The sequence below is a fragment of the Cryptomeria japonica genome, chromosome 1 (genome assembly GCF_030272615.1).
Source record: "Cryptomeria japonica chromosome 1, Sugi_1.0, whole genome shotgun sequence".
Classification (NCBI taxonomy): Eukaryota; Viridiplantae; Streptophyta; class Pinopsida; order Cupressales; family Cupressaceae; genus Cryptomeria; species Cryptomeria japonica.
Genome location: NC_081405.1, coordinates 324,705,453 through 324,729,212, shown reverse-complemented (window position 1 = coordinate 324,729,212; position 23,760 = coordinate 324,705,453). Strand labels below are relative to the sequence as shown.

The following is a 23,760-nucleotide window of genomic DNA, read 5'->3' as shown; positions in this document are numbered from 1 at the left end:
AAAGGGCCATATCACCTTGGAAGGTCCATAGCATCCTGCCTGTGGAGCTGCTCCTAGGGTGAGGGGTAGCCTCTTCAGGACAACCACCAACTTTTCATGTACACATGCTTCAGCTCAGATTGCCGGAGTTTCAGAAGTGATAAGAGTCATTCTGCAAGTGGAAACAAGACCTTACGACAGTCACAGATCAGCCTTTAAAATTCCAGCCTTGTACCAGTAAAGGACCGTAATGCTTTGAAAGGTCCTAGCACCCTGCCTGGGGGGCTGCTGTGCCCATGGTGAGGGGTTAATGCACTCCTGTCAGAAAAAGTTTACCAAACAGCTCCCATATTCATCCCAAAGCCTATTTTGGACTTTCAGTGTCATTTTTGATACCAGAACTGACCAATTCCTCATGCACTCTCTCCATTTTAGTATTTTATTCCTAAATAGCTCTTAAACATCGTATTTCTTAGTTTTATGACTCAATTCACCTGTCTCAGCTCTTTGTACTAGTTATCTATAAATCAGAGTTTACTTTAATTTCAGCTGTTTTTTGTGTGTAGGTTTACAAATCCGATTTATGCTTATAATCAGCACTTTTTGAAAGAAATAGACTATCTTAACCTATTTACTATTAGATAGAACCCTTTATATTTTATTTCAAAATCATACAAGAGACTGAGTATGATGTTTTTTGCAGATGGATCCCAAGTACCAGCATTCTAATATTGAACTTTTTACAATGCAAATTAAGAACGAAATGGTAATAAATCAATTTAAGTTGTTTGGATTAACTTCTTTGGGAAGGAATTTAACATTTTGGACTCTGGTTCATTGTTACAGTTTGAAGAGACTGCTTACATTTTCAGACAATTATTGTAATTTAAGGATTACGACTGAGCATTTTAGCCTGACAGGCTTGTATATCAACTGTTGCTAAATCTGGCGAGAGTGTGGCACCTCAGTTATGCTCTGAAATTCAGAATTCCTCGATAGAGTTTTCAAGTGGCAACTCACAAGAAACACAGGTGGGTTTATTGGCAACAATTTTGTCAGAACTCCTTGACAGATTAAGATTTTTTTGTGTTTGCCAAAGTTGTATAATGTAGTTAAGATTTGCAAGTTTTCTGTGAGCAAAGCTTGCACAAAAAACTGCATGGTGTCAATACATATGGCAGAACGAACTAAGTGTGCAGCCTCTGAACAGGTGCATGCTTTGTCTTCGAAGGATGTGGGCTTTAGTTCTAATGCCTCTTTACAATTGAATGAAGATGATTATACAGAAATATTGGATGATAGTGATCATGACCAACTAGCAGATGAAACTGGAAGAGCCAACTCTAATTTGTCTGATGGTGATTTGATCTCCAATTTGAAGAGCTGTGATACCTGGCAGCTAAGAAGATATGGGTCCCTTGCTGCACGCCTTCTTCAGAATGTTCAAACCCCCTGATTATTGGAAATGGATGAAATTCAATCACAGCAAATTTGTTGTTAAAAAACAACAAATTTATATGAAGGTATGGTTCCATATTTGCTAACATGAAGAGTATTTACATGTTTTTGATGAAACTGCCTGGATCTGCTTCTTTTATTCATTTTGACAAGTACTAGTTCAGTTCATAATAGCATTAAACTTTAAAACCTGTAATTAAATCCAACTAATCATGAACCTCTGCATTTACCATGCCATTTCCTGAGTTTTTTAAAAAGTGGGTTTGATTTTTTTATATTTCATCTCTTTTGGCTCATTTTTCAAACTTAGAGACAAAAATATAGAGTGAATTCAGATATAACATTTTACTTTGAATATATCCTGTTTAGAATTTAAATTTTAAACCTCATTGAAGGTTTTTTTTCCACCTATACCCTAATGAAAAGACAGGGTTGCCCATAAAATAGTAGGTCATGATTCATAACAGAGTGGCTACTGTTTTATGGCCAGCCATATGCTTTTTATATAAACCCTCTCACGTGATGGTAAAATAGATTTGCTAAAAGTCCTATGAAATTTTTATAAGCAGCATTTTTTATAATCTATAATGTTTCTTTTTATTTATACTGACTTTATTTGACATGGAATAACAAAATTAGATTTTTTTTCTCTATTTTCACAATTTGTGCATTTTTTTTTTTTTTTTTGCCAACTTTTTCCCACTTAAACGTGGGTGATTGAATAACATTTATGCTTTTATGATGCCGTGTCAATGCCATGTAATTAGAATGCTATGGTTCAATTTATGCTGCCATTGGAAAACCAGATTCTCAGTGTACTGTTGATAGTCAAATTCAAAAGTCATCATTGCCCTGCAGCAGGTATCTGTACCATGGAGGAGGTTTTGATTTTAAACAAGAACATACAAGGCAGTTCATTGAATACATGTTATAATTGAAGAGGGGTTTTGGATGTCAACATGTTTATCTTGGAGAAGATGTTTGGAATTTGTATGTGGGCAAAGATTTGCGCTTCTTTGGTTTCAGTCACTGTTAACATATCATGTCATCCTAGCTCTTTTCCCTGATTCCTCAATTTTTTTTTCTCACACTGAGTGCAAATTATGAATTGCAAGTCCAAGAAGTTGCAATTTGGAATTTTTGTCTTAGTTCAATAAGAACCATCTGGAGCCCCGCTTTTGAAGTGATTCCATGCTTAGTCTGGCTGATTCATACCATTGAAAGAAGGTTAGATCATGTTGTTTCTTCATATATCTATAAAATTGGATGCTGAAGTCTATATTCAACTTGTGAATGCAGGTAAATTTTAACAAGATGTGATCTTATGCTGTAGAAGTCCTGTAGAACAAATCTTTGTGATACTATATTTGTTAGCCAGTGATAATTCTGAAAATCAATAGCCGTGAAGCAACTTTGATTACAGAGACACATCTTATTGTAAAAGTGAGGTAATTCAGAAGAAATGTTTAAATTGAGGATACATGAAATGGTGGTTCCCATATGCTGAGATTATAGACCCAAAATGTTAAATGAGTTTTTCCAAGATGCGAAACAGGTTATCTTGGAGCATTGTAGCAGATTGGTAGGCCACTACTTGAAATTATTGGGCGTTTAGGTTTGACAATTTTTAATTGCACTTTATTGGGCTTTGACATTTTCAGGTTCTCTATGGTGCTTGGATTGATAGAATGAAATACCAATAAGTAGAGAACCTAGATTTTATAATCATGGTGCATGCAAGGGGTGTACTCTAATGTGTACGAACACAGTCACCAATTTTTTTAGAATTTAAATTATTTGTGTAATAAGATGATCGAGATTTTTAATGATTTCTTTGCCCAATTATGATGGTATTTACATTTCGTTTTAGATGCCTTTTGACCTTGTCTTGTGAAATGGATATTATTTCACACTATTTGAAGTGGAAGAAACATGTAGCATTATTTAGTAGATACCATCCTAATGGGGTAACAAATAGTACATGCCTATAAGTAGGTGTCATACAAGTTGCAATTTTTGGCAAAATTAAATTCTGTAAGTTCCAGAAATTGCAAAATACAAAAATTGTATAATTTTTTTTTGGATAAAAGGCCAAGGCCTAAAATATTATATTATGTATAAAATATAGTTTACATGAGAACAAGACAAAATGAGAGCATTAACTAACCCTCAGACACTCTAGAACCAATTGATACATATAATGGCTAACAAAAAAGGACAATGTCTAACCCTTCAACACTATGGAGTTAACTGATGCATACTATGGTAACCTAGAAATACTCACAAAGAGTGATCTTGCAATACAAACTATTGGAAGATTCATCAAAAGATGTAAGATTGTCTAGATTGTGAAATGATGGTAGGTACTCATGTAGGTCTACTTCTGTGTGCACAAACAACTCATAAAGTGCATTCAAATGAGTCCTTGTTGAAGTCACCAAAGGATTAGCAATAGTATTATTGTGTTTGTGTTTGTTTATCATCAAGCAACCGATTGATCATTGATATCACTGATCTGGCCACAGTTTTCTAAAATTTCTCCTCTATTCAAGAAACCTCCAATAACTGATGAGCCCTAAAAAATATTGTAGTTCTCAAGTGATGAAGACAAATTCAATTATGAAGGGTGGACAAAAGGGGCAATTAACAATTTTGAATAATCCAGTACAAGTCAAATCCATAACAATTGTAGCAAACTTGGAAGCTGCTCGTGTTGGACTCATAAATAGATTATTTTGGAGCCATTCCACACCCAATATGTTTGAAGTTGCTCTCTCCACGTTAGTGCATGGGATTGTGAATGTTGAAGCCAAGAAGAAAGCCACTTTTCTAAGAGATTGCCATTGTGCACACTTGCCATGCAATATAATTATGTATTCCATGGTTCTACGCTCGTAAGCAACTTTAATAACCTTCCACAGAAAACATACAAGCAAGCTGTGGAGAGGATACAAATTTATGAGCACAATGACACACTTGAAAGATATGAAATTGAATGTGGATCTTGTGCGGAAGATTTAGGTGGAGATGCTATATGTTGTCGCTTGAGGTATGAAGAATGGAGGACTTGAAGCAATACCATTTGTCTTTGCAATTGTATTTTCTAAATGTGTTTGTAGAGGATTTATCCAAAACACCAACAAAACTGACATCATCTGCCATTTGACACCACCATTTCCAAAAATCCTCATGTTTCTCTCCCACCAAATGTTCCAAATTAGAATAGCTAGGGCCACTTCCCAAATGCCTGCAAAGAATGAATCTTGATACAATGTGGGCCATGACTTGAAGATGACTTTCAAATTTGAATGGAGAGGGGATACCCAATTTAGTTTGCTAAGAAGCTAGAGCTAGCATACTTGTGCATATTCACAACTCATAAGCAAATGATCCCTAGTTTCCACAACTTTGTTACACATAATATAATTAAAGACTTGAGATATTCCCAAAGAGGCCAATCTATCACTTGTAGAAATTTAGCCTTTCAAGGCTAACGAAGCAAACGAGCTTGCCTTTTGAAGACCAGCCTTAGACCAACAAAAAGGAAAACACAAAGATTTTTTATTTTAATCAAAGATTGGATATAATTTTGTAACCTTGTTTTATAGTATAAGATACCGTTTGTGAGGGCATCCAAATGAGCTTGTCACTCAAGTTTTTGTAGAAGATTGCTATGTTTTTTAACTCCTTCAATCTATGTTGTTGAGTAGCTGGGTCCAGTACAACAAAAGCATCTTTCCATTGACAATGCCAAATATCATTAGTACAAGATACAAACGAGTAATCACATATCTTATTATCTCAAGAATTTTAAGAGCTTTAATTTCTTCCACACCTTCCAATTGTGATAGAGGGGGGAGACCATTCCATGAATCTTCCCAAAACCATGCTTTCTTTCCATCACGAACTATCCAGGCTAGGTGAGGGAGGAACAATTTTCTACATTTAAGAATGAAATTCCACATTTGAGATCTTGATGGGTGTTCAAGGGTCATGAAGATTCTCTTTCGCTCATTTGAATCTAAATGCTTAGCTTTTATTATTGATGCCTAAAGAGAAATGATTTGGATAGAGTTTCCACACCAGTTTGGCTTCTAACACCAGATTCCTATCATATAGCTTATGAATTCCCGCACCTCCACTAGATTTAGGAGAGTAAACCTTATCCCAAGTCAGCAAATGTATCTTTTTAAATTTTTATTGCCTTTCCATAGAAACTCCTTTAACTTTGAATCCAACTTTGCCTTTACTCTTGGCACAAGAAGCACTGACATAATGTAATCAGGGATGGTTGCCAACACTGACTTAATCATTAATATTATTCTTGCCAATAAGAGCCAAGTATTTTTCTAGGATGCAATCCTGCTTTGATTTGAAGAAGAAATACTTTTTCAATAGTTGTTTTTGTAAATGATCAATTTTCCATTCAATATGCAAGTTATATTCTAGTTGATATTATCTTGTTCTATGTATTATCTATTTATATTATAAATCTGACTATCTTCTTTTGTATGGCAGATGAGAGGAGCATTTATTGATTTCAATGTCCTTTCTCACAAATGCCATTTGATATATATATGCAAGCTGGGTACGATCAAGCAATGCCTTGACCGGTCATGTCTTTTAGACATGACCGGTCAAGACATTACTTGATCGTGCCTCTTTGCTAATCACAGTAATAACAAACGGTGTATGTTTAACAACCGATACCAATCGGTGTATGTTTATCTTAACAACCGATACCAATCGGTGTATGCTTAACTTCACAGCCCGATACCAATCGGTGCGTATTTACATTGCCACCCGATATTAATTGGTGCATACATAACGCAATATCAATCGGTGCAAGCTTATATTGACACCTGATACTAATCGGTGTTTGGTTGATCCGATAATCATTTGTTTACTATTAAATATGTTAACTGATATAAATTAGATTGCATTGGTTAGCCCGATTTGATAATCGATGAACACAAATAATGTAACCGATATTAAATTGGGATTCTATGCTATAGGATGATTATCGATAGTTAAGCATTTAATCGAACTAAGTAGATTGATCATATACAAATGAAGAATGGTTATCAAATGAAAGATTAATAGCTTGAAGTTTTTCATCATAATTATCAATAGGATAAATGATTGAATGGGAGACTTCATTTATCTCTCATTCAATCATTTATCTTACCAAAGCTATCATGCATTAACACTCCCTCTTAGCTAGGTAAGATAAATGCAAACAATATATCAAGCATCACAATTCAAATGATAGTTAGCATTCTTTACACAATCTAACTCTCTAGAAAATCATATCACCTAATCATATGATATGAAGTATCACCTAAACACATGATACAAATGTCCATCACATCAATCTTGTGATGACAGGATATCACCTAAGCATGTGATATCAGTATTGCCTAAACACGCAATACTTAAGGATAATCATATGAGAAAGATTAAATTTTCATCTTATCCAAGTTGTGATATGTGCACTAACACCTTATACAAATGTTTTACCACAACACAATCATGGCACATCCATGACACACTAGAGATCAAACATGATAACTGGTTTGGACATCATAAGATCGTCGCCTTATAATGTCTTCATACAAGTGTTCATTATCCTGAGAGATCGTCACCTCTTAGATACGAACCCAGGGGATAAAATCCAAAATGTCCTATCATGACAAAGAAGTTTACACATTAAACATCTTATTGATATGCAAATACCGATTTACAAAGCAAATCACCTTTCTATCATACCTAAACCTTTTTTGAAGTGATCAACCTTCACTCTAGAAAGAGGTTTGGTCAAAATATTTGCAGTTTGATCTCCTGTACAAACATATTCTAATTGGATCACATTTCTGTCTACCATATCTCGCACATAGTGGTATGGAATCTCAATGTGCTTGGATCTGTCATGGAACATTGGATTTATTGAAAGTTTTATGCAGCTCTGATTGTCACAATGTATAATAGTGGGTTTCATAGGCTCTCCAAACAACCCCACAAACAACTTCCTAAGCCATATTGCTTATCGGGCAGACATAAAAGCTGCAATGTATTCGGCCTCAGTGGAGCTTTGAGCTACAGAAGACTGCTTCCTGCTGATCCAAGATATTATAGCCGAACCTAGACTGAAGCAACACCCTGAAGTGCTTTTTCTGTCAGTCACACTTCCAACCTAATCTGAAACTGTAAATCCATGTAGGTCTATATCAACTTTCTCATATTTGAGACCAAGGTTTAGGGTACCTTGTAGGTATCTCATAATGTGTTTTATACTGCAACCAGGTGTATCTCCTTAGGTTCACACATAAACTGACTTGAAGGAGTCCCAAGTCCTTCATATCAAATTCTTTGGATAGATCTTTCTTGCATTGATCTATAAGGTGATCATTTCCTGTGATTAATGTCATCAACATATAAAATCAATATTAACATATCACCTTTATTTATTTTGTAGTAGAGATTAGGATCTGCATCATTCTTAGAGAAGCCTAGTCCTGAGAGATAGGTGTCAATTCTTTCATACCAGGCCCTGGGAGCATGTTTAAGCAACACCCTGAAGTGCTTTTTCTGTCAGTCACACTTCCAACCTAATCTGAAACTGTAAATCCATGTAGGTCTATATCAACTTTCTCATATTTGAGACCAAGGTTTAGGGTACCTTGTAGGTATCTCATAATGTGTTTTATACTGCAACCAGGTGTATCTCCTTAGGTTCACACATAAACTGACTTGAAGGAGTCCCAAGTCCTTCATATCAAATTCTTTGGATAGATCTTTCTTGCATTGATCTATAAGGTGATCATTTCCTGTGATTAATGTCATCAACATATAAAATCAATATTAACATATCACCTTTATTTATTTTGTAGTAGAGATTAGGATCTGCATCATTCTTAGAGAAGCCTAGTCCTGAGAGATAGGTGTCAATTCTTTCATACCAGGCCCTGGGAGCATGTTTAAGCCCATAGAGAACTTTCTTGAGTCTAAACACATGAGACTCAACATCATAAATTTCAAACCCTTCAGGTTGCTCTAGGTAGACTTCTTCTGAGATCTCACCATTTAGAAATGTTGTCTTAACATCCATCTGGTGTACCTTCCACCCCTTTGCTGCTGTAATGGCTAATACAACTCTTATTGATGTATACTTGGCAATAGGTGCAAAAGTTTCTTTATAATCTATTCCTTCCCTTTGTGAGAACCCTCTAGCTACAAATCTGGCCTTGTGTTTTTCAATACTGCCATTTGCAGCATGTTTGATCTTGAACAACCATTTAGATGAAACAACTGATTTTTTATTTGGCCTAGGAACAATCTCCCAAACATCATTTTTCATAATGGACTGATACTCTTCAGACATGGCATCCTTCCATACTTGATATTCAAGTGCATCTGATACATTGTTTGGTTCGGCTTTAAAGAGATCATTCATAAAGGCAACATAGCTAGTGAATTTATTAGGCCTTTTGCTTTCCCTGAAGGTTCCTGAAGGAGCAACAAACTTCTGAGCTTCTGCTACAGTCTTGGTGACCCATAGTGGTCTTTTCTTGAGGTTTTCCCTAGGTGGATTTTGAGTTTCACCTATAGTTTCCTCAGGATTCTCCCTCTGAAGCTCAGGAGTAGGATCTTCATCTATGCTAGGGGTAGGGATATAGACTTCAGGCTCTAGTGAGCTTTGGGCTCTTTTGAAGGCTAAGTCTTCTTCAAAGATCACATCCCTACTTAGTTCAATATTCTTTTGACCAGGTATATAGATCTTGTAGGCTTTGGAGGTTTCACTATATCTTACAAGAATTCCCTTTTTTCCAGAAGGCTCTAATTTTAATATTTTCTCCCTAGGTACATAAATATAGACAGGGCATCCAAATATCCTAAGATGGCTGATATCTAGTTTTGATTTAGTAAAGACTTCCTCAGGGGTCTTATCTTCAAGATGGGAGTGAGGACATCTGTTTTGAATATATACAACAGTGCTAGTTGCTTCTCCTCAAAGATTGACATCCAAATTTTGATCAAGAATCGTAGCTTTGGCAACTTCAACGATTGTCCTATTTTTTCTCTCAGCTACCCCATTTTGTTGAGGATTATAAGGTATTGTTAATTCCCTCTTAATCCCTGAATTTTTACAAAACTCTTAAATAATTCTGATGTGTATTCCCCCCCCGTTATCAGTTCTTAGGGTTTTAATTTTATTTCCTGAGTAGTTCTCTGTTAGTGATTTGAATTCTTTAAACCTATTAAGGATCTCTTCTGATTTTTTACATTTTAGAAAGTATATCCAAGTTTTCCTAGAGTAGTCATCAACAAATATTACATAATATGAAAATCCCCCCCAAAAAGGTACAAACATGGGTCCACATACATCAGAATGAACTAGCTCTAAAATTTTACTTGTTTTCCTAGTACTATTTTGAAAGGCACCCTTAGTATTTTTTATTTTTTTTAAACCTAGGGCACATCCTTTGCACGCCCCTGAATGATATTGCTTTAACTTAGGTAGACCTATGACAAGGTCTCCCATTGATGATAAAACTCTAAAATTTAGGTGGCCTAGTCTTCTATGCCAGACTTCATTAGCATCTGTAGTCTCATGATTTAGGGCTACATTGGGCTCTGTGCATAGCTCATACAAGTAGCCTTGTCTTTGACCAATAGTTTTAGCTTTCTTGATGGATGAATTCTTTGGCCAAACCAACACTTGGTTGTCCATGAAAGTCACTCTGTATCCATTGTTCTCCAGTGCTGATATTGAGACTAGGTTTCTCTTGATGCCTGGAACATATAGTACTCCCTTAAGTTGTAATGATACCCTTGACTTTAGTTTGATGGTGCAGGTTCCAACTCCTTTGACTAGATGTGTGGAGTCATCTCCGATAGTTACTTCTTCATCATTCTCCTCTTTCATAGAGTCTAGCACTTCTCTGAATCCTGTAATGTGTCTGGATGAGCCACTGTCGATCACCCAGGAGTTAACTTTGTTTGATGCTTGGTTTGTAAGTGCTGAATAGAGTACATACTTCTCGGGGTCCTCTTCCCTTTTAGATTTTCCCATTTTGCCAAATGTGGCTTGTTGCTTAGCTCTTTTTGGACATTTGGCAACATAGTCCCCAAATTTGTCACATCTGTAACGTTGAATCTGAGAAAGGTCCTTGAAGATGTTTTTTCCATGACGACCTTTTCTCTTTCTAAATTGTTTCTGCTTGCTTTTCTTGTTTGAGTTTGTATTTAGAACTTGGAAATCTTCATCTATATTCTTTTGCTTGATCCCTTTCTTATTTTTCCTTGATTCCTCTTGGAGACAGTCAGCCTTTAGCCTATCGAATTTTGGAAATTCATCCCTTGCACTGATGCCTTGGACGAATGTTTCCCATATGCTACGTAACCCATCTAGAGCAATGAGTGTTAATTCTTTGCTTTGGATCTCATATCCAAGGGTTGTCAGTTCATCCCTTAGGGCTGATATTCGCATGAAGTAGGCATTGACTTATTCTCCTTTGATAATGGCTATGTGATTTATTTCTCTTTTTAAAGCCAAGGTTCTACTGGCATTGGATATCTCAAATGCATCTTCAAGTGCTTTGAACATGTTGTAGGCTGTTTCATGTTTCCTTATGATGGGCATAATATTATTTCTCACCTCGTCAACTATGATTTTGATAGCCTTTTCATTTCCTTCTCTCCAAGCTGTTTTGTTAGGTTCAGTCTCAGGTTTTGCAGTTTCAATTTTTACAAATGATTCTGTAGACACCTAAAAATGGTCAACGCTTGCGGAGTCATACTTTAACATTTGCGCATTGCCTCATTTTAGGTTTTTGCGTCGCATTAACATTTCTCCTATGATTCATACTTGGTTTTTATCATTTGCGAACATCGAGTCATTCCTCTACATTCTTCAATTATCTCGCTCTTGAATTTGGTCTTGTCAACAACACTATCCAGTCATGATTTTAATCGATTCTATCTTATTGCATCAATGTGCATGCTCATTTGTCATTATTTTGGACATCGTCAATCCTAATTAGGGTTTTGTCCTCCTGTCAATCTTGTGATCGATTTGTCATCGATCGTTGTCCTCTTATCAATCTTGTCGATTTATTATCAATCCTTCAATCTTGTCGATTAACGATCGATTTGTCATCGGTCGTTGTCATGTTCGATCTTGTCATTTTGCGATTGATTTGTCATCAATCGTGGTCATTTTCAATCCTGTCGTCTTGCAATCTATTTTGTCATCAATCCTTGTCCTCTTGTCAATTTTGTCATCTTGCGATAAATTTATCATCGATCGTTGTCTGTCTCAATTATGTCAATTTGGATCAATTAGTCATTGTTCCTCGTCAATTGATGCATTTTATCAATCAAATCATTTATCACATTGGTCATTTATCAATCCAAAATCAAATCGAATCGATATCAATTATCCTTTGTCAAGACCTAATTGTCATTCTTGCATTGCTAATTTGTCTTCTAGGGTTTCGTGATTTCATCATTTAACCTTGTGTATCATTTCTTCCTTTAGGATTAATAAATTGTTTATTTATCCTAAGTCTTCTCATTGCAATTAAATGTTCAATTAATTGGCTAATTATTCCTCTTTGTGAATTAATTAATAAATGACAAATTATTAATTAATTTGCCTAATTTCTAATTTCTATCAATTTCTTAATTCCTAAATTCTTAATTCTTTAATTTCCTAATTTTCTAATTCCTAATTTCAAATTCCTCCTATTTCTCTCCTAAATTCATGGAAATGACATGACAATTTGTCATAAATTTGTCATAATTGACAATCAATCAATTTTGACATAGAAGTTGTCATAATTTGTCATAAATCATCAATCAACAAATTTTGCATAGAAGGTGCATAATTTGTCATAAATTTGTCATAATCGACATAATTGGTTTGCAATTTCCATTTGAATTGAATCATGCTAATCTTGTCATCTCTCCAATTCTTCTATAAATTGGATGATCTTCATCAATCAAAGCTAATTGGTAATCAGACTATCGAATTTATGCTTCTAGTACTCTTGATCAAAAATCTCGTCTACTTGCTTTCAATTGTGTGTGTGTGCTTGTAGGTGAGATCCACAACCAAACCATTTGAAGAGGAAAGAAGAACAATGGAGCTGCATGAAGGAGCATTCAAATCTGCTATTGGTTTGCATATGTCTTAATTTTGAATGTTTTTATTTCATGTCTCTATTGAGTGTTGTTTAGGATAGATCATTGCAATGAATGCTTTTGTGATTGAGATTATTACGTTTATCTTGTCTTGTGATGATTTTCCTATTTCCTAAGCTACATTAATTGGTGAACCTGACGTGAACACTTACCATCTAACCCCTTAACTGTGTTTTTGAGTGCTTATGAGTTGATTTGCAGGCCAAAAAACCCAAAAACAGGGCAGTGCAGGGCTTTCTGGAGACTTCTGCGCCTGTGTGAAGCAACTTGCGCCTGTGTTGAAGACATTCTGCACCTGTGTCATGCATTCTACGCCTGTGTCCTGAGTTCTATGCCTGTGTAAAGTCCAGAACAGAGGTAAAAATGTAGTGTTTTACTTGAAAATTGTCTTGTTTTTGCATTCTGTTTTCTGTGTTTTGGTTTTTGGTACTAATTATCAGTGCAGAATCTTGGCATACGCATGGCAAAGACAATAAATCAAACTACTAACATGGGTTATGCAGAATCGATAGTCAAAGACAAGAAATCAAACTCCTAACTTGGGTTTTGCAGGTTGCCTTGGAGAAACAATTAAACTTGGTGTTTGTCTTTAAATGTTTTAGGCACCTAGTGATTTCTAATAGGTTGGAATGAACATGTTTTTGCTTTGATTGTTGAGTGTGACATTGGAGTAGGAGAGTATGCTCTCATCCTTTCAGGGTGATCAGAAATCCAGATCTTCGATACCATGCTTTTGTCTTTGATTGTTTGTCACATTTAGAGGGCCTGCCTTCCCGACCACTTTGCTTTTGCAAGCAAGTGATAATCGTAAGAAGGGAACGACCCAAAGTGAGTACGGCTAGAATTCCTTGGCATTCCAACTCACTATAAAAAAATACTCGATGAGCGAAAGCTTTGAAGGAAGTGTTACGTGGGAATTGCAGTTACTTGGGAAGTGATGACCCTTGGACTCTTTCTCATATCAACATCTAAGTAGGACCTCATGGTCTAAATCGTGCTTGCGCGACTACATTTGTTTGGTATCTTGATGGGCTTAATGTCTCAATCATGCTTGCATGACATCAAGGAGTAACACTTAACAGAAATCCTGACTAAACACTTTGTATTTAGAGGCCAAAAACCCTTCTAGTTGCTTGAGAAGGACAAGTTCGGATACTTGGAAGAGATACTAAGTTCGCCATGGGGAGATTTCCATGGGGACTGATGCTTGGCTGCCCTGAGAGGTGAGTGCCGTGGAGGGGAGCCCGTGGGGTCAAGCATCTATGTATTCTCTTTGAATCCCATAATGAGTCTACCTCTCAAGTACCTAATGTCTTTGCCTACCATAAGAAATGTGGAAATGAGCATGATTGTCTTGAGTCTAAGTTGCAATATCTTGTATTCTTTGCTTGTCAAAAGTTGAATTGCGTATCATTTCAAAAACAAGGCTAAATTGATCCAACATAAGATTAAACACAAGAGACATTCATCCAACAAAAGTTCAACAAGGTTCAAAACTCATCTTCAAACATGGTTAGCAAACATTGTTCAAAATCTTATCTCAACATTCATGTCACTTACATTTAGGTTCATCCTAGGTTTGCATTTTGCAAAGTCATTGTCAACTATCAAGGTTAAGTTTCATCTTAAGTCATACTCCTTTGCATATCAATAAGGGTCATCCATTTGCATGTGTCCTCTTGCATTAGAGTAATACCATTGTCATACTTTGCATACCCTAAGTCTCTTCATTAAGTTTAGGTTATTATCATATCATATTAAGGTCATTTGCATAGTAGTTGTCCCTTTGCATATAGTTTCAAAACTAGGTTTTGTCATACTTGAGTAATCCAAATATTTGATAAACCCTAAGTCATTGTTAGGAAGTCTAGACCTTGTCAAACTTTTGTCTTTTTGTCATCAATATCATTTGGTCAAACCTAGCTTAGTATCCAAGCATATAGGGGAGACTTTGTCATTTGTCCTTTTGTCACTTGGTCCTTTTGTCCTTTGAGGTCTAGACATCATTTCAATTTCCTAAGGGTCTCTCTTAGATTTGCATTCCAAAAAGTTTGTCAAAATCTTGAAACACAACCAAAAACATAGGTTGCACTCTTGCCATAGATTGCATTTTCATCTATTTAGTTTGCATTTAGTTGCATATCATACATTATCCTTGAAAAATTCCAAAAATATTGCATTTGCATAGTGACATGTCTATTGAAACAAGGTTCCAAGCACCAATGATGCAACAAAGTTTGACATATCAACCAACAATGCAATCACAATTCTATCCAACCCAACAACAAGGCAATATCGATCAAACTCTTTATGATGAAACAAGTCTCCAAATACAAAAACTAGAGGAGAAACTAGCTCAAGAAAATGAGATTTTGGAACAAAGAGTGAAAAACATTGCGAAGAATAGATCACAAATGTCCAAAATGTTTCGAAAACTTCCAGGTCAAAATCCAAATATTGAGCCAATTGATGTAAGGTCTCTTATCGAACGATCAAACATACTAGCTCTCCTCTCCCAAATAGAGATGATGAAACAATTTCAAGAAAAGAGACAACATCAATTTCAACATTATGTGCCTCCACAACAAGAACAAGAAGGTGTTTACTATCAATCGGATTTTCAACCATCACAACCAATTGTTCAACATATGCAACCAATACAACCAATCATCCAACATATACAACCAATGGTCCAATTTCAACAATATGTCCAACCAACTATACAATGTCAACAAATGGTTCAACCAATGGTGGAATATCAATGTCAACAACCACTACCAAACATTCAAAAACAAAGGTTGTAGCACACACCAACCCAAGTTTCAAACATGTCAGAACAATTAAACCAACTCCAATATCAAAACATGACATCAAATCAAAAACAAGTTCAAATTCCAAGTCCAATCATGTCAAAACCTCGAAAGAAAGGTGGCTTTATTGCAATGCTCTTAAGGAAACTACCAAGTGAGTTCTTTGAGGAAGATCAAGATAATACAATTATGTCTAGCAATGCCTCATCCCCTCGCAAGCAAATTGACTCTCCAGTGGCATCTATCCCTACACCTCTAGAAGTTTCACAAGAACCTTCCATATTGTCCTCATCAAACAATACACCCAAGGATGAAATTACCCAAGAGCTATCCATAATTGATTGCCACGATAATCCAATTCATGATGCACATCCTTGTCATGTTTCAGAAATACAAGACCCAATGCCACCATGCACTTTATTGCCATTACCTATTTTAGAGGACCCCATTCGAAGTCCCTCTTCCTCATGTTCAAGCATTGATTCCTTGTCAGAATCCTCCATGCATATCCAAAGTCCAACCCCATGTCAAGATGATAATTTACAGCATGAAGAAAGATGTCTTAAAAAAGATCAAGATCCCAATCTCGAAACCTTATCATCCCATCCAATTGTTGACCAAGATCCCATCTTCCCAGACACTCATGACGATTCCCCTATTCTTGTCCATCCTATCCAAAGTCCTATTGACACTCCATTCCCCGAGCAAGATCAAGATATCCCAATCCATCCAATCCCAAACGATCCCCTTCCATTTCATGAACACAATGTCCTTTCAAATCCCATTGAAATTCCACTTCCTAAGAAAGATCAAGATATCCTTTCCATCCTTTATGATGATCCCATTGAAAGTCAAGAGAAAAACACCTTTAAAGAAGATTCCAATGATCTTCCTCCTTGTCAAGATCAAAGTATTCCTTTAAATCCTCCACAAGATCCTTTTGTTCCTCCATCTCCTTGTCCTAATCCCGCATATCCACTCCAAGATCGCATTTCTTTTGATGATCCCATTATTTCTCCCATTCCATCTCTTGAAGAGTCTGTCATTGAACCATGTCCACTACATAATCCTAGTCCCCCTCACGATCCTAATCCCCTTCATGATTCTAATGTGTCAATGCAAGATGTTCATGAACCCTCGACATGCATAATGGGTTCTTCCACTTTGGTGCAATCCGATCCACTTCAAGATCTCATTATTTCTCTCATATCATATCCACCTCATAATGGGCTCGCATCTTCTTGCCAAAGCAAAGAGTATCCTATTAGTCAAAATATTGATAAAGGCAAAGGAGTAGACCTTCACAAGCAAGAACCCCTTCATATCAAAGAGTATACTAATGGTCATGGCTACAGAGCTCACACTCAAGGCGTTGGTATCCCTTCAAAGTCAAAATCCAAATGTCCACCTTCCCCATCATCGCTTCCATCCATTCTAGGTCCTTATATCCCTTCGTCCTCTATGCAAGGTTAGCAAAGGCACGCATCTTGGAGAACCTTCCATCCATCCCACATGCCTCCATATCATCCCCATCCACACCGACATTCATTCCCTCTTCCAAGCAATTTGGATGCCAAGTATAAAAGTCATAAGTCTAGAAATCCACAAGTATTCAAGGATCAACATGTCCAATATAATCGACATGTCAAAACAAAGAACAATATGATTTATAAAGAAAAAGAAATATCCAAAAGGCCACAAAGGCCCACTGAGAAAAATAAAGCAAAGTCAAAATGTATATGGGTTCCTGAATCCCTTGTGCAAGCAATGCACTCCAAAGAACCACAAAAGCATGAAAAATCAAAAACCATGTGGATCCCTAAGCGGCTCCTTGAAGCACAAAAGCCCAAAGAAAAATCCAACTTGGCATCCAAAATTGCTATTCATCCATCCAAACCTTTAAAATTTGTTCCTCCATCACCTTCTTCATCTATTTTGGGCCCTTATGTCTCAAAATCCCAAGCTATTCCTCCATCAAAATCTCCATATCCAAAACCCACTCTTCCTCCATCAGTCCATCACCCCTCAAGGTGTGTGCCAATGTCGATCTTGCCTTCATTTCCATCCAGTGAAGCCCAATTCTTCCAATATGCTATCCATTATCCAATGCATATTTTCCATCCTTCAATCCCTTTGATCCAATCCTTTGCATAAATCCTTGCCTTAGTTTCATCTCATTTTCCATGTCCTTATCCTGCCAACGTCTTTGAGCATACTTTTAAAGGTCATGGTCCATTTTTTTCAAGGCTACTATCCAAACAAAAAGATGCTTGAGTCCTTCTTCCATCCCCTATCATGTGTCCATCTTCTTCTGAAAAAGTCAAAAAAAAAAAAAAAAGAAAAGAAGAAATATAAAGAAAAATAATTCGTCCACTGGTGAAAACCTGGCAAACAGGCGCCTTGGGCAAGTACCGTGATGAAAACCTGGCAAACAGGCATCATGCGTAATCTATGAACTTCTTGCACATCACACTTGGGGGCAGGTTTTATCCTATCATATCCTTTTGTCCTTCATTGTTCCATTATCCTGTCGAACCCATGTCATACTCCTTCATATCCTATTGCCCTTCATTATCCTATCATACCATGTCATACTCCTTCATGTCCTATTACCCCTCCATTATCCTATTGTCCCTCATGTCCAATTTCCCTTTTCACCTTTGATCTTGACAAGGCTGACGATCTTCATGAGCATCATGCATCTTGTTTGCAGCTTTTAGTCCATCATAGCTTTTGGTCTTTATCCATTTGCTTATTATAACCTTTTATCCATATTCCCTGTCTTATTGCAACTTTCTGCCACTATCCCTTAGCCAGTCCCGACCTTCATTCCATGTCCCTTATCCATTCTTGGTCTTGCTTATCCTATCCATATCTTATCACTATCCATACACACTTTTTCTATCCCTTGATCTTGATTTGACATAAGGATGCGAAATGCAAAACATAGTTTCAAAAACCTCTTGACATGTCCCTCATGCCATATCACTGCTTTACATTGTCATATCCAGTCTCTTGTCCCATCACGCAATAGCCCTTGAAAATTGCATCTGCATTGTCTCCATGATAAAAGGCCTTTGTCTTCCCTCTATTCACCAACATTTCAGCAAGCCTATTTATTCACCTGTCATATTCCTTTCCTTGCTAGACACTGGGGGCAAAAATCATAAATAAAAACAAAAAAATTGAAAAATGTCCTGAAAAAAATCCCTAAAAATTGCACAATGTCCTGGAAAAAGATCATAAAAATTGAAAAATGTCCTGAAAAAAGATAAAAAAAAATCATAAAATGTCCTGAAATAATCCAAAAAAAAAAAAAATTGAAAAATGTCCTGAAAAAATCCTAAAAAAATCCTAAAAATAATATAAAGTCCTGAAAAAATGAACACAAAAACATTTCAAACCATTAAAATCCAAAAAAACGCATTTTGCAATAAAGGATCTCTCTTTGTGCATAGACAGATCGCTGAGCATCCCTCCAACAACCCGCAATCCAACACTGTGCTTTAATGAAATCACGCTTAAATAGATGAACTTTTTACTCAAACCAGACATTCAAACTGATCGCACTTGTCATGTCAATCAACCACAAATTTATTTGTCCTTGGCACACTATCATGGGTCTTATACAGGGTGTGGTATACTCGAAACCAGACTGTGTCCTGTCTTAGACGGGGCACCACATGTCCTGAAACCAGACAGCATGATCGTCCTATCAACACATTCAACTTTTGACAACGAAGATCAAGGTGTTTGTTTGATTTGTTGGAATTTGTGCATCTTATCTTTTTATTGATTTATCTTTGGCTTCGGTCATGTTCCTATGTTGCTCGATGATGTCACTGAGTGATTTAGAGTGACCGGGATGGTTCATGGTTCTTTTCTTTTTTGTGATTGTTGTTTGTCTGTGATGTCTCTGTCTTTTGCAAAAAGGGTTGCATTTCGGCTCTGGCCTTCAATGCCACGATGCTACGCATCCATTTTGCTACATAAAAATAAAGGTTCTCACCTACAAAGTGCATTACTGAAAGCAAGTTTTTCTTCATCTCTAACTGTCTTCTGTCTCATTTCTTCTTACTAACATTTCTTCCGTCAGTTCGGATAGTTAGTTCGGTCTAGTGCTCCGATTTCCCCGCGCACATATGCTGCATCCTGCATTCATTGGTTAGTAAATTTGCATTACATTAAGTACCATATCAAGCATTTTATCCATTTCATATTATAAATGCATCAAAAATACATAAACAAAAACATATCCATACATATTCCATAATGGTACATAAACAGTACCTAAGCCATCCATACATGGAAAATCACATAAGTCATTTGCATCTCATCATATCGATGCATATCATATCATATATCATCATAATATCGGAGTACAAAATCGGACTGTCTGTCCTAAGTATGACCCGCAGGCTGACTACAACATGTCAAACTACATAATGTCCACTGTCTGTCCTAAGGAGCACGTGCCTCTGTCACTGGGTGCTCCCTCTGTCCTCCTCATCCTTGCAATGTCTCGCAGATGATGTCCCTCCTGGTCCTGGCTGTGGTGGTCTCATAGGTCCACTCACCCCCATGCTACTCAATGACCTCCGAGAGCGTGCCCTGCTCTCTGTCCTCGATCGTGCCCGATATGAAGGTGCTCTCTGCTCTGGTGGAACTGCACTCTCGTATAGTGTCCTCCAATGGCGTATCTCCTCTCCGGTCTCTACCAACATTTGTCCTAGCTCCCGTACACTGGCATCCCGAATCGACCCAATATACTCAGTGACTCTCTGTTCTTCTCGCTGTGCCTGCGCTATAGCTGTATCTCGAGCCGTTGTGAGTCTGGCTATCTCCGCTCTGAACTGGTCCTGCTGTCTCTCTAATGTCGCAATATGATCCTGCTGGCTCACTATGGTAGCCCTGCACATCTCCATCTCCTCTGTCCTAGCTGTCTTCGGCTCTATGGGTATATCCTGCCATGCCTCCTGCTCGTCATCCCCATCCCCATCTCCGTCATCGTCATCGTCATCCTCATCTTTGTCCTCGTCATCCCCGCCCTCATCCTCATCTCCGTCCTCGTCATCCCCATCCTCATCACCGTCCTCATCCTCGTCCTCGTCATCTCCCTCCTCCTCTCCTGTGAGTGGGAAGTCTTCCTGTCGCCTAGGTATTGGAATATCCGGATCTGTCAATGGCACTAGCCGCCGTCGTGCAAACCATCTATCATACTCATCTGTCATCCCAGTGTCCACCACATCTGATATCCAATCCCACTGTCTCTGCTGTAGCTGTGAGAAGTCCGCATATGCTGTGTGTGGCCGAATCATACTCCCCCACTGACTCGTCTCTCTGTGAGATCGGGCAAAGTGTGCAGTTCTCCTAGGTACATCCTGCCTCTCTCCAAACTATCGTCTCACTCTCTTTGGCAAGTACAACTCAATCACTCTCTGGTGGTTCACTGGTTGCCCAATCAGGTACCTCTCCTGTCTACAATACGGTAACTCCTCACTGTCATCTGACCATCCCGGACAATCACAATATGGCCTCCATATGAACTCTCTCAGTCTGTCTAGCTCATGTCGCCAATATAATATGTATCCAAAAGGACCCTGTCTCAGTGCTCCACCATAGCAGTACACATATGGTCGGTGTGGTACTACCTATCTATCTGTAATCGGTCGACATATGGCTATGTGCTCAAATGCCCATACCTGTAGCAGTGTAACTACACAGCTCAAAGTCTGAACTCCCTGATATGCTATCTGATGCAACTGAAAATACAACATAGCTAGTACACATGGTCCCCATGCATAGACCGTCCCCTCTGTCGCCATCCGCTCTAGAACTCTTCTCCATCCAATAGGGAATCCATGTCCTCATCTATCTCCTGCTAGTAGACATGCTATCACCACGTATCGTCGATCATACTCTGATGCCATAGTCTCCCAGCCAATCTCCCTCTCGACGATATCCAGATCATCTACGTCGCACTCAAACAATCTGCACAACGCGTCTCTCCCTATCACTGGGTCATACTCTATCATCTCTCCATGAATCGGAATGCGGAGGATACGCCATACATCCTCCAGTGTCACCGTCGCCTCTCCAGTCGCCAGATGGAAGGACGAAGTCTCTGAATGCCATCGCTCTGCCAATGCTGTAAGCAGTCCTGTGTTTGCCCTAATCTCAGGCATGAACGTGACATAGTATATCCCAAGTCCTGCTAAGGTATCTCTCTCTGTGCTCTTGAGTCTATGTCGTAGCATGAAGCAATCTGGTCGGTTCTCTCGCGTGATCAACGAATACTGTCGACTCTGCATCACAATTGGGGCATATTTTTGTCAGTTTTAGGGTTTGCTCCTACGGGTTGCATTTCCTCATTTTCATGCCTAATCAGGGTATTTTTCATCTAATCTGACCTATCCTACCCTTGTCCCCTTTTTCCAAATCATTTGCATGTCATTTTGACCAAAATTAGGGTTTGCATTGCACAATTGCGCCTGTGTTAGGTAACCTGCGCCTGTGTCAGGTAACCTGCGCTTGTGTCTCCCTACACAAGTGCATAAGACCCCACACAAGCGCAGGATTCGCCCTACACAAGCGCAGGAGTCCTCTTCTGCATCCCCTGTGGGCCCCGCAATGTCCCGTAAGCACTCAAAATTCATCAAATTGAAAACATGGGTTTTTGAGATCCATACCGCTACTCCTGCATCGTCCGGTCGTCTGAATGTGCATACATGTTCCCCGAGGTGATCCGCCATTGGAATGTTCGCCATTTCTCTGCAAGTGTCCTTGTCCAGAGCAACAAATCCTCCTCCTTGGCTAGTGCCAATGAGCAAATTGTCACTCTCTTGGTCCCATTTATAGATCTTTGTCAGTACATAGATGGACGTGCACCCTCTCCATCTTATGTTGGTCGCGGTCTTTTTTGTCTTCAATTGCTTGTCCTTCATGCATCCGATCTCCGATTGTCAGTCTGTTCGCTCCTATCATTTTTATCGATCAATTGGCCTCTTTTCTGTATGTTTCCGACCAATTCCTCGAGGGGGCATACATATGTCATTGTCATTGTCTGGGGCATTTTCATTACTGTTCTTTGAAACAACGCTTAAAATCGCATTGTCTCAAAGAGGGGCAAAATGTTGACACCTAAAAATGGTCAACGCTTGCGGAGTCATACTTCAACATTTGCGCATTGCCTCATTTTAGGTTTTTGCGTCGCATTAACATTTCTCCTATGATTCGTACTTGGTTTTTATCATTTGCGAACATCGAGTCATTCTTCTACATTCTTTAGTTATCTCGCTCTCGAATTTGGTCTTGTCAACAACACTATCCAGTCATGATTTTAATCGATTCTATCTTATTGCATCAATGTGCATGCTCATTTGTCATTATTTTGGACATCGTCAATCCTAATTAGGGTTTTGTCCTCCTGTCAATCTTGTGATCGATTTGTCATCGATCGTTGTCCTCTTATCAATCTTGTCGATTTATTATCAATCCTTCGATCTTGTCGATTAACGATCGATTTGTCATCGGTCGTTGTCATGTTCGATCTTGTCATTTTGCGATTGATTTGTCATCAATCGTGGTCATTTTCAATCCTATCGTCTTGCAATCTATTTTGTCATCAATCCTTGTCCTCTTGTCAATTTTGTCATCTTGCGATAAATTTATCATCGATCGTTGTCTGTCTCAATTATGTCAATTTGGATCAATTAGTCATTGTTCCTCATCAATTGACGCATTTTATCAATCAAATCATTTATCACATTGGTCATTTATCAATCCAAAATCAAATCGAATCGATATCAATTATCCTTTGTCAAGACCTAATTGTCATTCTTGCATTGCTAATTCGTCTTCTAGGGTTTCGTGATTTCATCATTTAACCTTGTGTGTCATTTCTTCCTTTAGGATCAATAAATTGTTTATTTATCCTAAGTCTTCTCATTGCAATTAAATGTTCAATTAATTGGCTAATTATTCCTCTTTGTGAATTAATTAATAAATGACAAATTATTAATTAATTTACCTAATTTCTAATTTCTATCAATTTCTTAATTCCTAAATTCTTAATTCTCTAATTTCCTAATTTCAAATTCCTCCTATTTCTCTCCTAAATTCATGGAAATGACATGACAATTTGTCATAAATTTGTCATAATTGACAATCAATCAATTTTGACATAGAAGTTGTCATACTTTGTCATAAATCATCAATCAACAAATTTTGCATAGAAGGTGCATAATTTGTCATAAATTGTCATAATTGACATAATTGATTTGCAATTTCCATTTGAATTGAATCATGC

General features: G+C 37.7%; 1 protein-coding gene across 5 annotated transcripts in view; it reads left to right on the top strand.

Moving 5' to 3' along the window:
• Positions 1-3,306, top strand: part of LOC131073157 (uncharacterized) — a 160,351-nt gene extending 157,045 nt beyond the window's left edge. For all 5 annotated transcript variants that reach the window (XM_058009549.2, XM_058009548.2, XM_058009546.2 and 2 more), the window contains 4 exons: positions 683-745; positions 900-1,010; positions 1,190-1,502; positions 2,737-3,306. In XM_058009549.2, coding sequence (XP_057865532.1) covers positions 683-745; positions 900-1,010; positions 1,190-1,435 — 420 coding nt within the window. In that variant the 3' untranslated portion in view covers positions 1,436-1,502; positions 2,737-3,306. The remainder of the gene's footprint in view (positions 1-682; positions 746-899; positions 1,011-1,189; positions 1,503-2,736) is intronic.
• The last annotated feature ends 20,454 nt before the right edge of the window (positions 3,307-23,760 follow it).